General features: G+C 42.9%; 1 protein-coding gene across 5 annotated transcripts in view; it reads left to right on the top strand.

Moving 5' to 3' along the window:
• Positions 1-14,394, top strand: part of eps15l1a (epidermal growth factor receptor pathway substrate 15-like 1a) — a 607,694-nt gene extending 593,300 nt beyond the window's left edge. For all 5 annotated transcript variants that reach the window (XM_072482837.1, XM_072482838.1, XM_072482840.1 and 2 more), the window contains one exon: positions 13,493-14,394. In XM_072482837.1, coding sequence (XP_072338938.1) covers positions 13,493-13,639 — 147 coding nt within the window. In that variant the 3' untranslated portion in view covers positions 13,640-14,394. The remainder of the gene's footprint in view (positions 1-13,492) is intronic.
• Positions 14,395-20,434: the final 6,040 nt, after the last annotated feature.

Below are 20,434 nucleotides of genomic sequence, written 5' to 3'. Positions count from 1 at the left end.
CCAGGAACAACATTCAGCACATGTCCTCTGGTGGATGGCTGGCTTTCTGGTCAGTTCTAATACAAGTTTGTTTTGTCACATGGGATGGAAGAGAGGACTGTACTGAAATTATCAGAGCTCTATCACAAGGAGCAAGAGCAGTTTTGTTACAGATAGAAAGTGTTTCGGTACCCAGACCAGACCCCAGTTTATATTCGGAAACCGGACAAGACCCCAACAATTTTTCAATTTGTAAACTGTGAGAAAAGGATGCTTCGCTCCAGGGGAAATTTCACTGACACCTAGAAATCTTTTATATTCAAACAAGTTTTATTATTAACACAGGATTCACCCCATTAACACCCAAAGGAAAACAGCTTTTTAATTCACAGTCAAATAGTTCTTAAAAAAAATAAAGTCAGGTCTTTGAGTTTACTTTCTCATCGACTTTTAAAATTTAAATTTAACAAATCCATACACAGGTCAAATGCCACTCATTAATACAGTTAACACATAGTGGCTTACAGATTTATTCACCAAGTCCTTGGGAGATTTAGACAAACACAAAGAGTGTTTGAAAAACACAACTCCTTTCCTCAGAATTCAGAGCAGAACTCTACAAATGAAACTAAAAACAACAGACACAGGGCAGGGCTGAAAATAAAACTAAAAACAGATCCAGCCTGTCTCATGCGTGACATCACAGACTGCCTACCTGTTAACTTCTTAATCAGAGCTTTATCAGGCATATAACTTAACTTGAGTGATTTTAATAACATTACTACAACAGACACATAATACAATATATATAAAACTATCCAACATTCGTCACAAAAGCTTAAGACCAGAAATAAAGGCAGATGGAGATATGAATATAAACACATATCTATAGCAAAACCAAAAATAAGTTATATTGTACCTTATGTCTCGGGGTTTTCCAAAGAGTTTCACAGCTAATTAATTCCTTTTGTGAAGTACAACCATCTACATTCAACAAAGTACACAACAGGATATTACCTGTTTTTGGTGGGTGTTAAACAGTGACCGGATCATCATGCAAACCATGGAATTCTTAACATTATCTGAACAACCAAAACAGGTGGACAAGGCCTCAGATCATCCCACCTAAAGGATAGATCCTCCAAAATGCAGTACTGTGTTCAAATATCAGCGTAGAGTGTAGTCCTGGAGTTGGATTTGAACCAATGCTTTCTGAGCCAATAGAGCTAATGCTCCCAACTAAGCAATTATAAAATATCAAAAGGTGAGGATTGAAGATGGGGGAAACAAAAAAAGATGATACTTGGTAATATTGTGATTTGAAGGTTAATTATAAATGGAGTCACTTTGACACATCAAGTATGCTGAACGTCACAAGACATGCATCTAATTTCTGCATCAACATTGTAACCAAGGCTGTCATCTGTGTCATGATATCCACATTAACATATCATGGTGTAATCACACACAACACACTGATGGACAGGTAGTTGGACCAACCAACACACAAACAACATCGCAGCCAATCACCAGTGAGAGCACACGCACTATAAAACAGGGAACACCACAGTTCCCGCTCATTCTACCAGGAGATAGCACAGAGCTCACAGCGTGCCACTCAGACATACACCATGTGCTGAGTGCCTCACTAAGATAGTGCTAGGGCTGGGTCCACAGGTTAGTTGGTGAAGTACGAACCACAGCCAGAAATTAATAGTTATTATTGTACAGAATAATAAAACAGAGTTGTACCATCTACAACCATGTTGGTTCGTTTGTGTATCGGAACACCCAACACTACAATCTGCACTAACATTCATATCGTAATCAGTAGCCTTAATCCTTTCCTTTAAAGGTCTTGTGTTGTCGTTGTTAAACTGACAGTCTTGACCTTCAAAAACTTCTTGGGTATTCTTGAAATGAAATGAAAATCGCTTATTGTCACAAGTAGGCTTCAAATGAAGTTACTGTGAAAAGCCCCTAGTCGCCACATTCCGGCGTCTGTTCGGGGAGGCTGTTACGGGAATTGAACCGTGCTGCTGGCCTGCCTTTGTCTACTTTCTGTGCTAAACAGCCCCTGGAACTATAGTCTTGGAACTATATCAGCCAAATTTGCCAAGATTGAGCTTAGGTGCATGAGGAAAGTTCCCTTGGAGGAAACCCAGCATTATCGTGTTTTCATTGTGGCAAAGATCCTTCAAGAGGAAAAATCAATTTTTTTTACCAATTAAGCATTAGCTAGACCCCTATTACTAAAGAGTAATCAAGAGTTTAGTGCTCAATGGAAGGTTGTTCAGAAAAATCATGGTGGCCCTGCTGCACTTAGTATGGCGGTATTTGAAGAAGCCCATTGTGGCATGAGTGCCAGGTCATGCTCCAAATTAAAGCAAGTCTCCAAAACTCCTCTCTTCCTGCTGGATCTCCCTCTGATATTGAAGGTGTGTATTTATTTATTCTCCTGTGTAAAACTATCCTGATCTAAAGCTAACTTTAAAAAATGTATTCATTTATGGGATATGGGCGTCGCTGGCTAGGTCAGCATTTATTGGCCATCCCTAATTGCCCTTTAAGGTGATAGTGAGCCGCTTTCATGAACCCCTGCAGTCCATGTGGTGTAGATACACCACATGCTGAGATTTGGAATGAAGCACGGTACAGAATTCAGACCTCAACAGTATTTATAGATCTTGGGGCTCATCACAGCACAGTTTATGATGAAGGGTGAAGCTCAGGGTCTTGCAATGATCACACTTCAAGAGACACTTTATTTTTCCAGAATGTTGAAATCAACTATGAGATAACTAGAGATCTAAAATGGTGGCTCCCAGTGGTTCCTGGGTAGATGCATCATCTCGTGTGATGCTGAGAAAAGTCCTGAATGTGGGAAAAGGTTGTGCAGGCAGGGTGTGGGGTAGGGGCGATGCGAAGGTGGGAAAATTGTTTCTGGTTCTTATTCCTCATCAAGAAAATGCAAGTGTATGAGAGTTGTACAGGAGAGGCGGGTGATGCCCCCTCTCTTGCTGACACTTAGACCAGGTTCAAACATTGAGGGAACCATTTGGTTGGCACTGTATGCCATCACAATTGGAACCTTTGTGGGAGGAGTAAAGCAAACAAAAGGCTTGAACAGTGTTATTCCTATATAAACTTTCGCAAATCATTTGACATGTCTTTTCACTCATGCCAAGATGAAAAGTGAGGCACTCTGATTATTATATTTAGTCTTTAAGGTTTATTAATCACTCAAGGCTCCTGAAGGAAAGGGCAGGAAAAAGACCTCTGCTCCATCCAGCCTTGTTTCACACAACTGCAATGCCTTGGGAATCACACTACCTACACTTCCCACCCTGCTCAGGATCCAATCCTACTCTCTCAAGGAGAGCCAAAAAACAATTAAAACCTGATGCACGATTAATCACGACTGAAACGAGATTGTAGTCCAATTGAAGGCTTTAATGAACAAGTAGTGACCCCAGCAGCTCCGGTACAGAATGACTACTGTGGGTGAAACACAGACTCTTATGCTCCGCCAGCTGGGCGGAACCAGCAGGCAGGTTCCACCACTCATACTACAGTATAAGGTACATCCCACCTAGGTACCGTGATACCCCTAATGTAGCCTACCACAAAACCCTCTCCAATTTGGGGCGGCCTGATGGTGTGTAAATTTTAAAATTCCTCTCCAAGTCCCTTGGTGAATGAAATTAGTCCAGGACACTACCCTGGCTCTGATTAACTTTACAGCAGAACCACCCTTTGCACAAGGAATTCAGAGAATTGGTCTCCACTGCATAAACCAGCAATCTGTTCCAAGGATTCTCCATTCTCTGGGAAAAGAAGGACTTTTTGATATTTAACCTCGTTCTGCCCTTGCATAACTTGTAGGAATGACCACTGATTCTATTCTAACCTACTCTGTTGGTAAACTTCCTATAGCAACAAAGTTTTGTGAGAAGCAGGTGGAAAATTAAACAATTTGTACGGCCAAAAATGGAGACTTGGGATTTAAATCTTGTTTTGCACAAATTCCTACCTCTCTTTAAACCTCTGGTATCTTGTCATCTTCCATTATGTGTTAATATAATCAGGTTCCTCACTTCAGATTCACCCAGTTTTATAATTCAAGGCAAATGGATACTGATGGAACAACTATAGATGCCCAATCTTTCTTAGAATTCAGCCCCTCTGCAACACTTTGCCCCTGCTGACACTAGTTGTGAAGGTGCGAGTCACTGTTTGAAGTGTAAATCATTGCAATAATTATTCTTTCATGGGTAACAGCTGAAGATTTCTGTTTAATATTGCAACGAGGTGTTTTGGAGTTTATCCCAAGATTTCCTCGCGATATCACTGCGCCGTGTAGAATGAGGTTAACTGGACCAAAACACTTGCTGCCAGTTTAAGCTGACATGTTAAGACAATATTGTTGCCTCACGGCGCCGGGGACCCAGGTACGATCCCACCCCCGGGTCACTATCCGTGTGGTGTTTGCACATTCTCTCCGTGTCTGCGTGGGTCTCACCCTCACAACCCAAAAAGAAATTAAATGAAATATGAAATGAAATATGAGATATGCAAAGTAGGTGAAGTTGCTAAATTGCCCCTTAATTGGGAAAAGAAAGAATTGGGTACTCTAAAATTATTATTTTTAAAAAGAGAAAACGACTGGATAGAGGGCCCCAGCATGGCTACAGTGTGACTACAGCCAAATGTTTCCTCATCTGGTTTCCCATTAGCAAATAACTGATATTTACAGAGCCTGACTATTCCCTGTAGATTTATCTAATCCCATGTTCGTAGTTTGTAATATTTCGGAACAAACGTTCAGCTAAACTCATCTCCCTCAAGTCAGCACCTTCGAAGGAAACTTAGGACTATGGTCACACTGCAGTCATATGGGATCATTTATGAATAACCAAAACTTGTACAGGAATTGAACCTGTGTTGTTGGCCTCACTCTGCATCACGAACCAGCTGTCCAGCCAACTGAATTAAACCATGGTGCTACAGAACTTCCAAACAGCTCCAAGCTAAGTCGCCGTGCCTACTGCACCATTTCCTGTACTGTACTTTGCACTATTCATTTATATCTGGAAATTGAATCACAACAATTAACTCCAAGTGGCAATTTCGTTCATTCTTGCAATTTACAAGTGTCCTTCCACCTTGGCCCCTATAGTGTGCTTCTAGTTTCCTAATCTGCATAGGGTTGCATGCAGCTTTTGAAAGAATTGAGGCATAATCATGAGTGCAACCCACTAAACAGCATAAACAGAAGGAAGACCACATGATTAAATTGTGTTCTCATTTCACCACACGAGAAACAACAGCTCAGTGGTTTCCTGCTTTAGGGTAATGGTATTTCATCTATATCAGAATGTTGAATGAACACCTACGCCATAAATTTACTCTTTAGCAGTAATTTCTAATGCCAGGATAGGGTGCAATCATTACTACTTCACATAATGTGCAAAAACAAATGAGCGTGAATTAAAATTTGCTCCAGTTAATTCCAATTGAATGACTACCTGAATCAAACATTAAATAACTCATATTGGACAGAACTTCATGGGCCAGATTCTCTCACATTTGCTTCCCTTGAATGGACTTGCAATGAACTAAAACCCTTCCTACTCACACTGTGCAGAGTACCAGTCAGTCATGCCCTCTTCCCATGCACTTTGATTCCCAAGCATTGATGTTCAGTGGCTCAAGCCTCGCCTCATTCTTTCCCTTTGCATCACATTCCTAACTAAATAAAGTATCCTGACAAATATCAGCATTAAATTCAGTGAACTATTGACAACATTTCCTTCTGCAAAATGATTCATATAAATTAACTCAAAATAATTCCATAAAATATATTTTAAAAAGCAAGGTGAGGTGCTGGGCTTGGGATAGTGTGGAGGTGGTGGGTCCTGGGGTTGGGGTAGTGTGAGGGAGGTGGGGTGCTGGGGTTAGGGTGGGGTGGAAGTGCTGGGGTTGGGGTGGGGTACTTGGGTTGGGGTGTGTGTGGGAGGTGGGATGCTGAGGTTGAGGTGGTGGCGGGTGGCGTAGGGGTTAGTGCCAGGTGTGCCATAGGGACGCCGCAACTCAGCGGGGTCTCGTTTCCCGATGCCGATCTCTGTCTCGGCGACTGCTCTCTCCCCAGGCTCACTAACCAGGTCCGGTACCCGCCGCTCCGCGACGGTGAGGAGCTGTAGGTCCGGCGGGCCCCCTCCAGTGTTCTCTTTCTCTATGCGGTTGTGCACTGCCTTCTCCGGAGGGGTGGGGGGAGGAAACAGAAAATGCACAGCGCTAGGCAGTCGGATGCGGGTAGCACAGAGGGTGGGCTGCTGGTGGCCTTTGTGATCAGGGCACCCAGCCTTGGTAGACGGTATGGATGCTGGCATATGGAACAGGGTGGGGTGTGAACGGACTGCCGGTGGGTGGAGTTCAGTTCCCTTCTGGGAGGAGGAGGGGGTGGGGGGGGGGGGGGGGGGGGGGGGGGGGCGTGGCATGCGGATGTGTGGGACAGGGGTTGGTGCCAGGGCATGGTGCTGACCACTCACTCTGGCTGTTCTGTGGAGGTCATGCAGCTTTTTCCAGCACTGCTGACTGGTCTGGTGGTGGGGCCCATGGCGCTCACCACCTGCACCCAGGCCCAGTGTACAGTGGAGGGCGGAGGCCTCCTTCCCATCCTGGGGAACAGGGTGCCCCTATTAACAAACCACAAGCCGCGAGTATGTTTTTTGTGTTGACCAAATGACCACACAACCAGTATGTTAGTTCAAAAGACAGTTTATTATTAAACACAAGACATCTCTTTGTGCAATGACACACGCGGCTAAGCATTAAACTACATCTATCAACTAAGATGACCTTTACTTAACTTCTGGATGACCGGCTCTGTGCAGGTAGATAAGGCGTTTATCTGAATCTCCACATGTGTCGGCTGGAAGTTGTCAGGTTCATCTCGGCTGCGGCTCGTCTCTCTCAGGTAGCGATTGCGGGTCTTGAACTTGGCTTTCGTTATGCTGCAGTTGGTGTGGGCACTGGCCGGTCCCAAAAGAGACCGATCCCTATTGCGCAGGGCCTCTTATCCTTCTCCTTTTTCACGCCCTTTTGGGGGTGCTAACTCAGGATCCAATGGATCGATACGGTCTCGATCACCCTACTCGATACTGGCTAATTAGGGATGGGTACCTTGATTGTTGGGAGGGTCCTAGTTACCATTGTCCCAAGTACGTATGCCTTTCCAAATAAGATGAAGCGGCGCCGGTGAATCTGCTACTGTTGCTATTCCTTGATTTGAGTCTATTGTCCTGAGTAAATCGGTGATTGACCTTTTAACAGGTGCAAGTTTCAGTTCGGTCTGGTTTTCCTTTCCACAATACACAGGGGCTGTATACTGCCTGTGTCCCAACTTGACCACAATTCCCATTATCCTTTGCGGACGGCCATTTTAGATGGCCACACCCTCCTCTCCTCCACGACACCAGGGTCTCCAGCTCTTCATCTGAGAGCCGAGGTGCCGCTCTTGGGGCTGCCATCTTATTGGCTGGAATGAGAATGTGTGGGGACTGGAGTGCTTATGTCTGGCTGCAGCTTGTTAGCCCCACGAGTGCCAATCCCAACCCTGAGGAATTGGACACAGTTTTTCATTGGAATAACTATTTCCACTTAGCGCCAGTGCTCGCCCATTCCCAGATCCTGAATTGTTCCGGGACCAGCACCGCTCCCATGGTCGTAGAACAGCACCGATTCAGTCACACTTAGTCTCTGCAACGGAGAATCCAGCCCGTAGTCTTTATTGTAATCGAGGGAAACACGACCGTGGATTTGCGAATGGCTTCATAAACAGATGAATAACCAGAAAATATGTTTTACGGTTATTAGGTGGGAGATAAGTATTGAGCAGGACACTGGAGGAAAACTTCCTTGCTCTTCCTCAAAAATAGTGTTTTAGGATCTTTTGCATCTATCTGAGAGGGTAAACTCATCAGTTGCTCAATTTCTCTGGAGTGGCACTCGAATCGACAAACTTCTGACTCAGAGGCAAGGTTGCTACCACTGAGCCAAACTTGCTACCTGACACCCAATGAACGCAGATGTTTGAAACGTGTTTAAAATGTCTACAGGCAGGGTAAAAGCTGAGTACAGCAGCTGTATTAGTAGAGAGAGAGCACTTGCACCCAGAGTTCTGTGAATAAATTTGACAGTGCTGGTCACTATGGTTGCAAGAACTTAATAACAATAATAAAGGCTTGCATTTATATAAAGCTATTAACATTCTAAAATGTCCTAAGGTGCTTCATATGAGTGCTACCAAACAAATTGTAAAATTAAAGCTGGTCAGACTGATGAGTGAGCACAAGGATGCAGAGTGAACAGAACCCTAAAGGTGTACAGAATGTGCAAAAGGTAACTTAAAAAGGAAATTAGGAGAGCAAATAAGGGGCATGAAAGGATATTGGCAGATAAAATAAAGAAAAATCTTAAATTGTTTTACAAGTACATTAAGGGTAAAAGGATAACTAAGGAAAGAGTAGGGCCCATTAAAGATCATAGTGGTAATTTGTGTGTGGAGCTGGAGGATGCAGGTAGGGTTCTAAATGAATATTCTGTATTAGTGTTCACTTGTGAGAGGGACAGTATGGATATATAAATCAGGGAGAAGAACTGTAATAAAATTAAAAATAAACAGAGGAGGTTCTGAGTGGTCTGGCAGGCTTAAAAGTAGACAAACCTCCAGTGCCAGATGAAATGTATCCCAGACTGTTGAGTAAGTCAAGGGAGGAAATAGCAGGGGCGCTGGCAATAATTTTCAATTCAGCTCTGGCTACAATAGAGGAGCCGGAGGACTGGAGGATAGCCAATGTGGTACCTTTATTAAAGAAGGGAGGAAGGGATAAACCAGGAAACTACAGTCCAGTCAGTCTAACCTCAGTGGTGGGGAAATTGTTGGAAGCAATTCTGAGAAACAGAATTAATCTGCATTTGGAGAGGCAGGGATTAATCAAGAGCATTCAGTATGGTTTTGTTAAGGGAAGGTCATGTCTGATCACCTTGATTGAATTTTTCAAAGAGGTGACCAGGTAGATGACAGAAATGCATTTGACATAGTCTACTTGGACTTCACAAGGCTTTTGATAAGGTCCCACATGGGAGACTGACAGCGAAGGTAAGAGCTTTTGGGATTCAAGGAAATTTGGCAAATTGATCCAAAATTGGCTGAGTGGCAGGAAGCAGAGGGTGATGGTCGAGGGGTGTTTTTCTCACTGGAAGCCTGTGTCCAGTGGGGTCACGCAGGGATCAGTGTTGGGGCCCTTGCTGTTTGTGGTTCATATGAATTATTTAGATATGAATGTAGGAGGGTTGAACAGTAAGTTTGCGGATAATATGAAAGTTGGTGGGGTGGTAAATAGTGAGAAGGATAGCCTTCGATTACAAGAGGATGTAGACGGGGAGATTGTCTGATCAATGGCAAATGGAATTCAATCCGGATAAGTGCAAGGTGATGCACCTGCGAAGGACAAACAAAGCAAGGGAATACATGATAAATGGCAGGACCCTGGGAAGTACCGAGGATTAAAGGGACCTTGTGCATGTCCACCGATCCCTTAAGGCAGCAGAGCAGGTGGATATAGTGATTAAGAAGGTGTATGGTAAAATTGCCTTTATTAGCCGAGGTATAGAGTTTAAGAGCCAGGGAGGTTATGCTGGAACTGTATAAGACGTTGGTTAGGCCACAGCTGGAGTATTGTGTGCAGTTCTGGAATCCACATTATAGTGGGGGGGGGGGGAACGGGACGACAAGATTGAGATGTACAAAATTATGAGGGGCATAGATAGATTAGACAGGAAGAAACCTTTCCCCTTGGTGGAGAGGTCAATGATCAGGGGGCATAGATTTAAGGTAAGGAGCAGGTGGTTTAGAGGGGATGTGAGAAAGAACATTTTTACCCAGAAAGTGATGGGAGTTTGGAACTCACTGCCTGAAAGGGTGGTGGAGGCAGAGACCCTCAGAACATTTAAGTATTTAGATGTGCACTTGAGATGCTAATGCATGCAAGGGAAATGGGATTATGGGCAGCACGGTAGCATAGTGGATAGCACAATTGCTTCACAGCTCCAGGGTCCCAGGTTCGATTCCTGGCTTGGGTCACTGTCTGTGCGGAGTCTGCACGTCCTCCCCGTGTGTGCGTGGGTTTCCTCCGGGTGCTCCGGTTTCCTCCCACAGTCCAAAGATGTGCAGGTTAGGTGGATTGGCCATGTTAAATTGTCCTTAGTGTCCAAAATTGCCCTTAGTGTTGGGTGTGGTTACTGGGTTAAGGGGTTATGGGGATAGGGTGGAGGTGTGGGCTTCGGTAGGGTGCTCTTTCCAAGAGCCGGTGCAGACTCGATGGGCCGAATGGCCTCCTTCTGCACTGTAAATTCTATGAAACAGTTAGGTGGCTGTTTTTGACCAGTGCAGACGCGATGGGCCGAAGGACCTTTTCTGTGCAATATGACTATCGCAATGAGGATGCAGTTGGAAGGCCAGCCAGAAGACATTGAAAGAGACGAGTTTTGAGATAACAAAGGCATGGATGCTGGATAAGTATCATTGTACAGTTATTGTTTCATAAGATGAACATGCATCGTGTTGAAGTGATTTGTGGAAGCAAGTGCATTTTTGAATTGCAAACACATTTAATAACTCAGTAAGTTGGATGGCACCAAGCTATGTTACGGGGTGACTCCTGAAAGAGGGATTGAGGACACCCTGGAGGGTGAAATGGTGGGGATATGGTTCGATAATTACATATTAGATCAGGATGCACAAAACCAGGAAATTATTAAATGGGCCCTATTTTGACTAAAAACCTGCAATATTTATTTTCTTTGGTACACAGCCATTGGTTTTGTGAGATGGAAATGCTGGGATTTGAGCCCATGGTCTCTTAATTGATAACTGCCTTAGCCCACGTGACAACTCAAGTAATCATTTTTTTAAAAAAATTAATGAGTACCCAATTCATTTTTTTTCCAATTAGGGGGAAATTTAACATGGCCTAGCCACCTACCCTGCACATCTTTGGGTTGTGGGGGTGAAACCCACGTAAACACTGGGAGAATGTGCAAACTCCACACGGATAGTGACCCAGATCCCGTATTGAACCTGGGAGCTCGGTGCTGTGAGGCAGCAGTGCTATCCACTGTGCCACCGTGCTGCCCCGACAACTCAAGTAATCATGAAGCTACTCTGTCAAAATCATGGCTGATTCTAAAGGATATGAGGCTAAAGGGTTTAACCAGTTAACCCAACATACTCATTAACACTTAAGTTGTACAAAGAAGTACTTTGGTCACTTATGTTGAAGCAAGTACATTGCAAGGAGTGGAGCAAATCATGTTCATTTGAAATCTAGCGCTCAGGCTATTATGTAGAGTGATGCAAACTGAACTTGAGAAAATAAGAGGACTTTTGATTGAAGAAATGCAGATAACAAATTAAAACCATAAGTACCTGAATCTCCCCCTTTCCCCAGGCTGCAGAATATTCAACATGCAAATTTAAATTGGGCAGGACACACATGACCAGGAAATACATAATGAATGGCAGGATCCTGGGAAGCACTGAGGATCAGAGGGACCTTGGTGTGCATGTACACTGGTCCTTTAAGGTAGCAGAGCAGGTGGATAAAGTGGTTAAGAAGACATATTATATACTTGCTTTGATAAAGAGTCCTCCTGACTTGAAACATTAGCTCCCTTCTCTCTCTACAAACGCTATCAAACCTGCAAGTTTCTATATTATATTTCTTGCCTTTATTAGCGGAGGCATAGAGTTTAGGAGCAGGGAGGTTATGCTGGAACTGTATAAAACGTTGGTTAGGCCACAGCTAGAGTAATGTGTGCAGTTCTGGAATCCACATTATAGGAGGAATGTAATAGCCCTTTCCTGGGTTGGAGAGTTTTAATTATGAAGAAAGACTCGATAGACTGGAATTGTTTTTCTTGGAGCAGAGGTTACTTGAGATGTATAAAATTATGAGGTGCAATAAAGAGTAGACAGGAAAAAAACTTTTCCCCTTGGTGGAAGGATATGCCAAGGGACATAGATTTAAGGCAAGGGACAGGAGGTTTAGAGGGGATGTGAGGAAAAACATTTTCACCTAGAGGATGGTGGGAGTCTGGAACTTACTGCCTGAAAAGGTGGTGGAGGAGGAGACCCTCATTACATTTAAGAAGTATTTAGCACGGTAGCATAGTGGTTAGCATAGTTGCTTCACTGTTCCGGGGTCCCAGGTTTGATTCCCGGCTTGGGTCACTGTCTGCGGAGTCTGCATGTTCTTCTGTGTCTGCGTGGGTTTCCTCCAGGAGCTCCGGTTTCCTCACACAGCCCAAAGATGTGCGGGTTAGGTGAATTGGCTATGCTAAATTGCCCTTAGTGTTCAAAAAAGGTTAGATGGGGTTACGGGGATTGGTGGAGTTGTGGGGATAGGGTGGGGGTGTGGGCTTAGGTAGGGTGCTCTTTCCAAAGGCCGGTGCAGACTCCATAGGCAGAATGGTTCCCTCTGCGTGTAAATTCTATGATTCTATGAGATGTGCACTTGCGGTGCCAGGAATACAAAGCTATGGGCCAAGTGCTAAAAATGGTATTAGAATACTTAGGTGGTTGTTTTTAACCAGTGCAAATGCGATGGGCCAAAGGGCCTTTTCTGTGCTGTAGACCTCTATGATGCTAAATCCCCGTCATATGAGTTGATGTTTATATCATTAATATAAAAAATGGAGGTGGAGAAAGTCCAGCATTATGCATGAAAAATTTGGGGACTGTATTTGTATCTCAGTCGAGTGATGAGATTTATCAGGAAAATAAATTCTGCTTTTAATCACACCTTAATCACACCTTTCATGACCTCTGGGCATCCCCCAAGTCCTTCACAGTCAATGAAGTACTTTTGAAGTGTAGTCACTTCTATAATGAATGATAAGCAACAACCAATATGTACATAGCAAGATCCCACACAGTTGAAATAAGGTTGAAAAAACTTGAAATGCCAAAAAATGTCAAACAGCTCACAGACCTTAATCAACTGGGAGGATGAACTGTGGTCAGCTAACTGCATTAGTGAAGTGGACTGGGTATACCCAGTTTGTGGGCAAATTGTACACTCTGGCAGAGTCTACTTCTTCGGCTTAATGCCTTTTTTGTTTGCAGTCAAATGCTAGAAGCATGCAACAGGATATTTCTAAATTACTTTTCACCAGTCTTAATTTACTTAAATAGTCTAAATTATCTGATTATATAGTTCTTGAACAACTGAATAAGAATTAGTGAGGCTGGGTGGGGCAGCTCTGCTGATTCATCAGTCTGCTTTCGTGCTACTGTCTCACTATGAATGTGTCTCAACTAGTGTTGGTGTTGTTCGTACAGGTGCTTGTTGGTTGCTCCATCCGAGGGGTGGGGATGCTGCATGTTTACATCACGAGGGACATTCTTAAATGCACATTAATATTTTCCCCTGTTTTTGTTTCTTTACAGTTTGGTAATGAAGAGCAGCAACTGGAATGGGCGAAAAGGGAGAGTGAAAGAGCAGAACATGAGAGATTGGAGCGGTTACGAAGGCAAGAACAAGAGGACCTAGAGCTTGCCATAGCACTCAGCAAAGCAGAAATGTCAAATGTGTAAATAGTGCCCTGGTCCACTGAATCAAAGGCGTGTGAGCTGTCAAATTAAAGGGCCGAAGAAATGGGAAGGAAAGAGAAAATAGTTGGACACTGAACGTACTGAACAAGACCCGATTCCTCTCCAGATGGCATCTAAACAATCACTTTATGGACCAGTGGAATAAATTGCATGGACTCCGTTGGGGGCACAGGAGGTGATGGTGCACAAAGAATGTTCTGTGTAATTAAAAAGGAGAGAGAAACCTGTATCATTCTCAGTGAATCAGCAATTTCAGCTCTTGTGTTTATGCACATGAAAGACTTGAAAGCTTTGATACTGATCCTATAACTAACTTTAATGCGATATTGGAGAGAAGCAAAGCCAAACCCCTCCGCCCTCTCCTAAAGGAAAAAAAAAACATAATATATATAAACTGCCCGGTTTATTATTCTACTTGTGGTGCAAAATGCCTAAGTGGTGTTTTTGCAACCTCTAAATGTACAGTGTCCTGTTTTATGTTTTATAACGACCCGCCCATACCTCCCCATCAAACATGCCTTCGTGTAACTGTGAGACTGCAGTAAACTAAAAATCCTGAATAGGAAATCACCCTGTTCAGTGCAGCTTATTAATCTGTAAGGACTTGTACATTATGTCAGTTATATTTGTCCAATAGAATGTTGTGTAACTTAAAAATCTATCAGATTTTAACTCATTGCACATTGCTTTTCTTTAATATAATAAATGTGTGGAGACATTCCTGTACAACTGGACAATGCAGCGCACTCCTGATGTTTCAGTACTTTTGATTGTAGTACAATGAAAATATGTAAAGGGTATTCATGTTTTCTCACTGTCCTGTGTTATTGTAGCCTCTGATAAGATTGTGCAGGTTCTTTTCCTGCAAAACTACATACTGATGTCTTCTGCCTCGAATTTTGAGCCTTTTGCAAAGGGACAGAAATAACTTAAATATGACTTGTTCAGAAGGTGGAATAGTCTGCAATGAACCGCGGTTAAAAGAGTTAAAAGGGGGAAGATGGCATTGCTTTTGAGCTATCTGCACAAGTGGAATGAAACCATTTTGAGTCTAAATGCTACTTGTGTCATTTAACAAGTATCTGAATATAATACATCCAAAGCAGAAAATTGCCCTTTGTCATGCATGATACTAATATTTTTTCTTTCCAGCTTACTTTTTGGTGGATTCCTCTTTCTGTCAAAAAGTACCTATTTCCCTGGCACTGAGAGCATTCCATAACATTACCAGAACGGCTTCCTATACATTTTTAGCGAAAACATTTCCCTTTGTGTTCTGAGAAGTAAATAGTGATGGGTTTTCTAAGCAACTGCAAGGATTTCTGATTCCAGTGAATTGATTACTAACAAATATTTTCAACTTGCCGCTTAATCACCTGTGTTGTTATTGATGGATCCTTGTTTAGCCTTTTTAATCGATAGTTGCAGTTCAGCAGCTGGCCTCTCAAATCGCCTGTAAAGCATCCACATTGCTGAGTGACGATGTACGCGTGTATGACCGTGCGATTTGCGTAATTACTATGAGGTCTTGGCATATGTACCACAACTTGACAACTTTTGAAATTCCACAGGTGTCAAGTCTCTACAGTGGGGCGAGTAGGAGCACTGCAGATGTTTTTAAAGCTTGCCTGTGACTTTCTGCCTTTCTACCTGAAGGCAAGGTAACAATTCATTCATACATGGCCACTTTTGCCTCTAGGTTTAAATTTTCATTTGGAAGTTGTTGCAGTTTATATATACATTCTTATGTTGATCGATGAGCTTATTTTTCAATGTCTTTAGTTCAACTGCTAAGAACTCTTCCTGCCAAAATCACTACTTCACACTTGTATAGTTGGACGTGTTCTCACCAGGCATTACCAGATGTTTGCCGGATTATGATTGCACTGGTAAGGGAGTCTTTCACAGAATTGTGGACATTGTGCAGTGAATTTCCCCATCCCTTATTACACGAAGTTAAAATCGTAGTGGCAATCATATGCAGCAAATACTGTCCAATTTTGGTAAAAGGTGATGAGCTACATTTTTCCTTGTATAAATCTTGCAGTCCCCTTTTTAAAAGGCACTTCACTCCCACTTGATTCTGTGGTTCATACAATGTCGATAGGTTGTCGCTAAATGAGCACAATTCCGCTTGCTGCATAACACTTGTACAAAAATTATTTTATCATAAGAACAGTCTGTCCTAGAAGTAGAATGTGTAGAGGCTTGCCGAGGCAGGTTCTCTTTATGGACTCTATATGAGGGTCAACGTCTCTTTAAGGTCTGTGTGACTCATGCAGAATATTGGAACAGGCTGGACTAGATCCACCACGCCAACACCCAGTTTTGTGGATTCAGCAAAATGCACATGGCTGTTTTTGATTTATTTACTGTTTTAATTTTAAACCTCAAAAGTTGCCTTTATTTTACTTTATATGACTTGTATAGAGGAGGCTGTTTAATTTAATTGTTTATACCCAACTCCTTCCCTGCTTTCAGTATTGTTGTTTTACTTCTCCCATTTTTGTGTTTATTTATGGGATGTGGGCATCATTAACAAGGCCATAATTTATTGCCCATCCCTAAAAGCCCTTGAACTGCTGCAACTTGTGTGGTAAAGGTAGTCCAACAAGGCTCTCAGAGACTTCCGAGGATGAAGAACCAGCGATATATGTTCAATAGTCTGGGTAGCCTGTGACTTGGAGGGGAAATTGGAGGTATTGTTCCCATGCAACTGCTGCCTTGTTCTTTAAGAGATCGCGGGTGTTGAAGGAGGCTTGGTGAGTTCCTGTAGTGGATCCTGTAGATGGGACACCACTGCCATTGTGCACCAGTGCTGGAGGGAGTGAATATTTAAGGTGTTGAATGGGGTGCCAATCAAGTGGCTCTTTTGTCGAGGATGGTGTCAAGCTTCTTGAGTGTTTGGAGTCTCATTCATCCAAGCAAGTGGGGGGTATTCCATCACACCAGCATTAAGTGCCATCAAAATTGTTGCAGTATATGTACACACTTATATTGATCAATATGCCTCTTTTGGATATCTTCAATTAATCAGCTGAGAACTCCACAGTAGAAATCGCCAAGCGTTCTCTCCAGACATGAGATTTGGCAGAATTATAGTTGCACTGTTTGGGTGTCTTTGACAGTTTATGGACTTACCTTTTAGATGGTGGACTGGCTTTGGGAATTTGGGAGGTGAGTTATTCACAACAAAATTCACAGCCTCTGACTTACTCGAGCCACAATATTCATATCCCTTGTCCAGTTAATTTTGTGATCAATGCTGACTCTACCTCGCTACATCGTACACACACACGCATCAACCCCCCCTTGTGGATGTTGATGGTGGGAATTCTTACTATGGTACCGCCCCCCCACCATTGAATATAAGGGGGGGGGGGTGGCTACGGTTAGACTTTCTCTTGTAGTCAATGGTCATTGCCTGGCACTTCTGTAGCATGAATATTACTTGCCCGCTTATCAGCACAAGCCCAAATGTATCGGGGTCCCGCTGTGTATGGGCAGGGACTGCTTTATTATCAGGCGAGTTTTGAATATCCCCACTTCTGACCTCATGATAGAAGAAAGATCATTGATAACACAGCTGAAGATGGTTAGGTGGACACTACCCTGAAGAACATCTGCAGTGATGTCCTGGGGCTGAGATGATTATCTCCAACAACCACAAGCATCGTCCTTTGTGCAAGGTATGGCTCCAACCAATGATGAGTTTTCACCTTGATTCCTATTAACTCCAGTTTTGTTCTGGCTCCTTAATCCCGCATTTGGTCAAATGCTGCCTTGATGTCAAGGGCAATCGTTGTTACCTCCTCAGGAATTCAACTCTTTTGTCCAAGTTTGAACCAAGACTGATGTCTGGATTTGAGTGACCCTGGTGGAACCCACACTGAGAATTGTTGAGCAGCTTATTGGTAACTCAGTGTTGTTTGATAACACATTTGATGATTCTTTTCATCACTTTACTGATGATTGAGAGTAAACTGACCATAATTGGGCAGACTGGATTTCTCTTGTTTTCTATGGGTAGGACATGGCTAAGCGGTTTTCTACTTCATCAGATAGTTGCAAGTGGTGCAGCTGTACTATAACAACTCAACTAGAAGCTCAGCTAATTCTGGAGCACGCATCTTCAGATCTACAGCCAGGATGTTGTCAGGCCCCATAGCCTTTGCAGTGCCGTGTGTGCTCAAATAAACCAAATTATATTGGTTGAAGACTGGCTTCTATGTTGGTCGAGAACTCAGCCGGAGGCAGAGATTGATCATCTACTCAGCACTTCTAGTTGAAGCTATTGCAAACCTTGTCGTTTGCACTCACAAGCTGGGCATTTCATCATTTAAGGATGGGGATGTTCTCAGAGCTGTCTCCTCCCATTAGTTTAATTATCCACCATTATTCAGGACTGGATGTGGCAGAATTGATGTAAAAAGGAGCCTGGATGTCTTAGTGTACCAGTCACTGAAAGCAAGCATACAGGTACAGCAAGCAGTTAGGAAAACAATTGGTATTCTGGCCTTCATTGCAAGAGGACTTGAGTACAGGAGCAAGGAGATCGTACTACACCTTGGTGAGACCACACCTGGAGTATTGTGTGCAGTTTTGGTCTCCTTATCTAAGAAATAGCATACTTGCCATAGAGGAAGTGCAATGAAGATTCACCAGGCTGATTGTTGGGGTGACAGGATTTTGTCCGAGGAGCGATTGGGCCAATGCGCCTGTATTCACAGGAATTTAGAAGAACGAGAGGGGATCAAATTCAAACTTTTAAAATTCTGACAGAGCTGGGCAGCCTGAATGTAGGCTTGTTGTTTCCTCTGGCTGGAAAGTCTAGAACAAGGGGTCACAGTCTCAGGATACAGGGTAGGCCATTTAGAATTGAGGTGAGAATAAATTTCTTCACTCAGAAGTTGGTGAACCTATGGAATTCTCTACCACTGGAAGCTGTGGAGGCACAAATTACTGAATATATTTAAGAAATAAATAGATTTATGGACTCTTTAAAGATGTCCAGAGGTAAGGGAAACGACCGGAGTATGGCTTTGAGATAAGAGGATCAGCAATGGTCATACTGAATGGCGGAGCAGAATCAAAGGACCAAATGGCCTGATCCTCCTATTTTCTATGAAATTGCAGAGCTTTGATCTGATCCATTGGTTGTAGCATCGCTTACCTCTGTCCATTACATGCTACTTGTGTTTAGCATGCATGGGAGTTCCCATGTTGTAACTTCATCATTAGTTTGAGGCATGACCGGTGCTGATTCTGATACTGTTTTATTTTCTCACTTTTCATCAGCTCCATTGTCAGACCTATCCTAATAACTACGAGCAGGAATAAGAAAGTGGCCTAGGTGACCTGGAATAATGTGCTGCCTGATGGGGTGGTATATTTCAAAAGGAAATGGATATATCTGCTTAAAAGGAAACTTTTGTAAGGCTATGCGGAAACACCAAGGGTATGGAATTATTGGATAGTTCTTTCAAAGAACCGATATGATGAGCTGAATGTGGCCATTTCCCGTGTTGTCTGATTCTCTGACCTCCTTTTCATGTCCGTGAGCAAATGTTCATTCCGCTGGGCAACCTCCACAATGGCAGTACCAGAATCATGGCCTGTTAGAAATACAGCAACCCACAGTTGGCTTCTCTGTTGTTGACATGTTCTATCTTTAATACGCAAGATATTTGAAGGAATTACAGATGTGGTGACACAAGGATATGATCAAATTTGTGGTAATTTATTCTGGCATCTCTGCTTTTGAGAGCTTTATGCTTCCAGCTTGTCCTTTACTATTAATGAACAGAGGATAGATGTAAAAATATATGCATTTTCTCTCACAGACCCGAACCCACCAAGGTTCATAAGAATTGTAAAATGCAAGGTTACAGGTGATGAAGAGATTCAAGTTGTTTGATTTTGAATTATAGCACCATTGAAAGTGTTCGGTGGTCTGCAAACATCATCTCAAATCAGTTGTGATGGAGTATGTAATGATCTTTAACATTCTGTTAGATTAATGCGTTCTCACAGCATTAGTCTTTCAAAACTGACCCAGGTAGAATTTAGCTCAAGTGAAACATTTGCTGGAATATTATAGATCCAGTCCAATTTGGGCCATTGAGCATATCATCTACATAATGGACCTAGTTAGGCTTGCTTCATGTCCACTTTAATATTGCATCAATGCTTAGATTTTCTTCAATAACCGTCATGAGCTGGGAGAGATTTTACACTTAGCTCTGTGTGAAAGTGATCTTCTAATTTAGGAGATTAAAGAATTTGGTGGGGGAATCCATGATGGAGGCTCCAGCCTCTGACTGCATGAGCATGATTGTTATAATCTGCACAAGATCTACAGGGTTGGAACAGTCCGTCTCCCTGTGAGTCTCGCTGAATACGAGCCCCCCCTGCTAAGGGGATGGGAAACTCTAGATCATTCATGGTTAAGATCTGTGTAAAGTCGGCCAGGCATGGAACCGACAAAGCAGACCTGGCTGGGATCTGAGATATATTGTAAATATAATTGCTTTGCAACAAACCAAGTTTACTTTTTAATAACTCGGTTCAGACTCATTTGTGGTCAATAAAAACTGGCGATGAGGATACAACTGGATCACAGTCGCTCTGCTACACTGTTGGGTGAACCACCTCCTTTACTCTGCTGGAGCACAGTTGGAATCTTTTTTTCCAAAAATTCCTTTCTTTGAAAGATTGGGCGTCTTCAACACACTTAGAGGATTGGACACAGTACACAGAACGTACATGTTACTTTTT

This window comes from Scyliorhinus torazame, chromosome 18 (assembly GCF_047496885.1).
Source record: "Scyliorhinus torazame isolate Kashiwa2021f chromosome 18, sScyTor2.1, whole genome shotgun sequence".
In the NCBI taxonomy this organism is placed as follows: Eukaryota; Metazoa; Chordata; class Chondrichthyes; order Carcharhiniformes; family Scyliorhinidae; genus Scyliorhinus; species Scyliorhinus torazame.
This window is presented reverse-complemented; position numbering and strand designations above follow the sequence as displayed.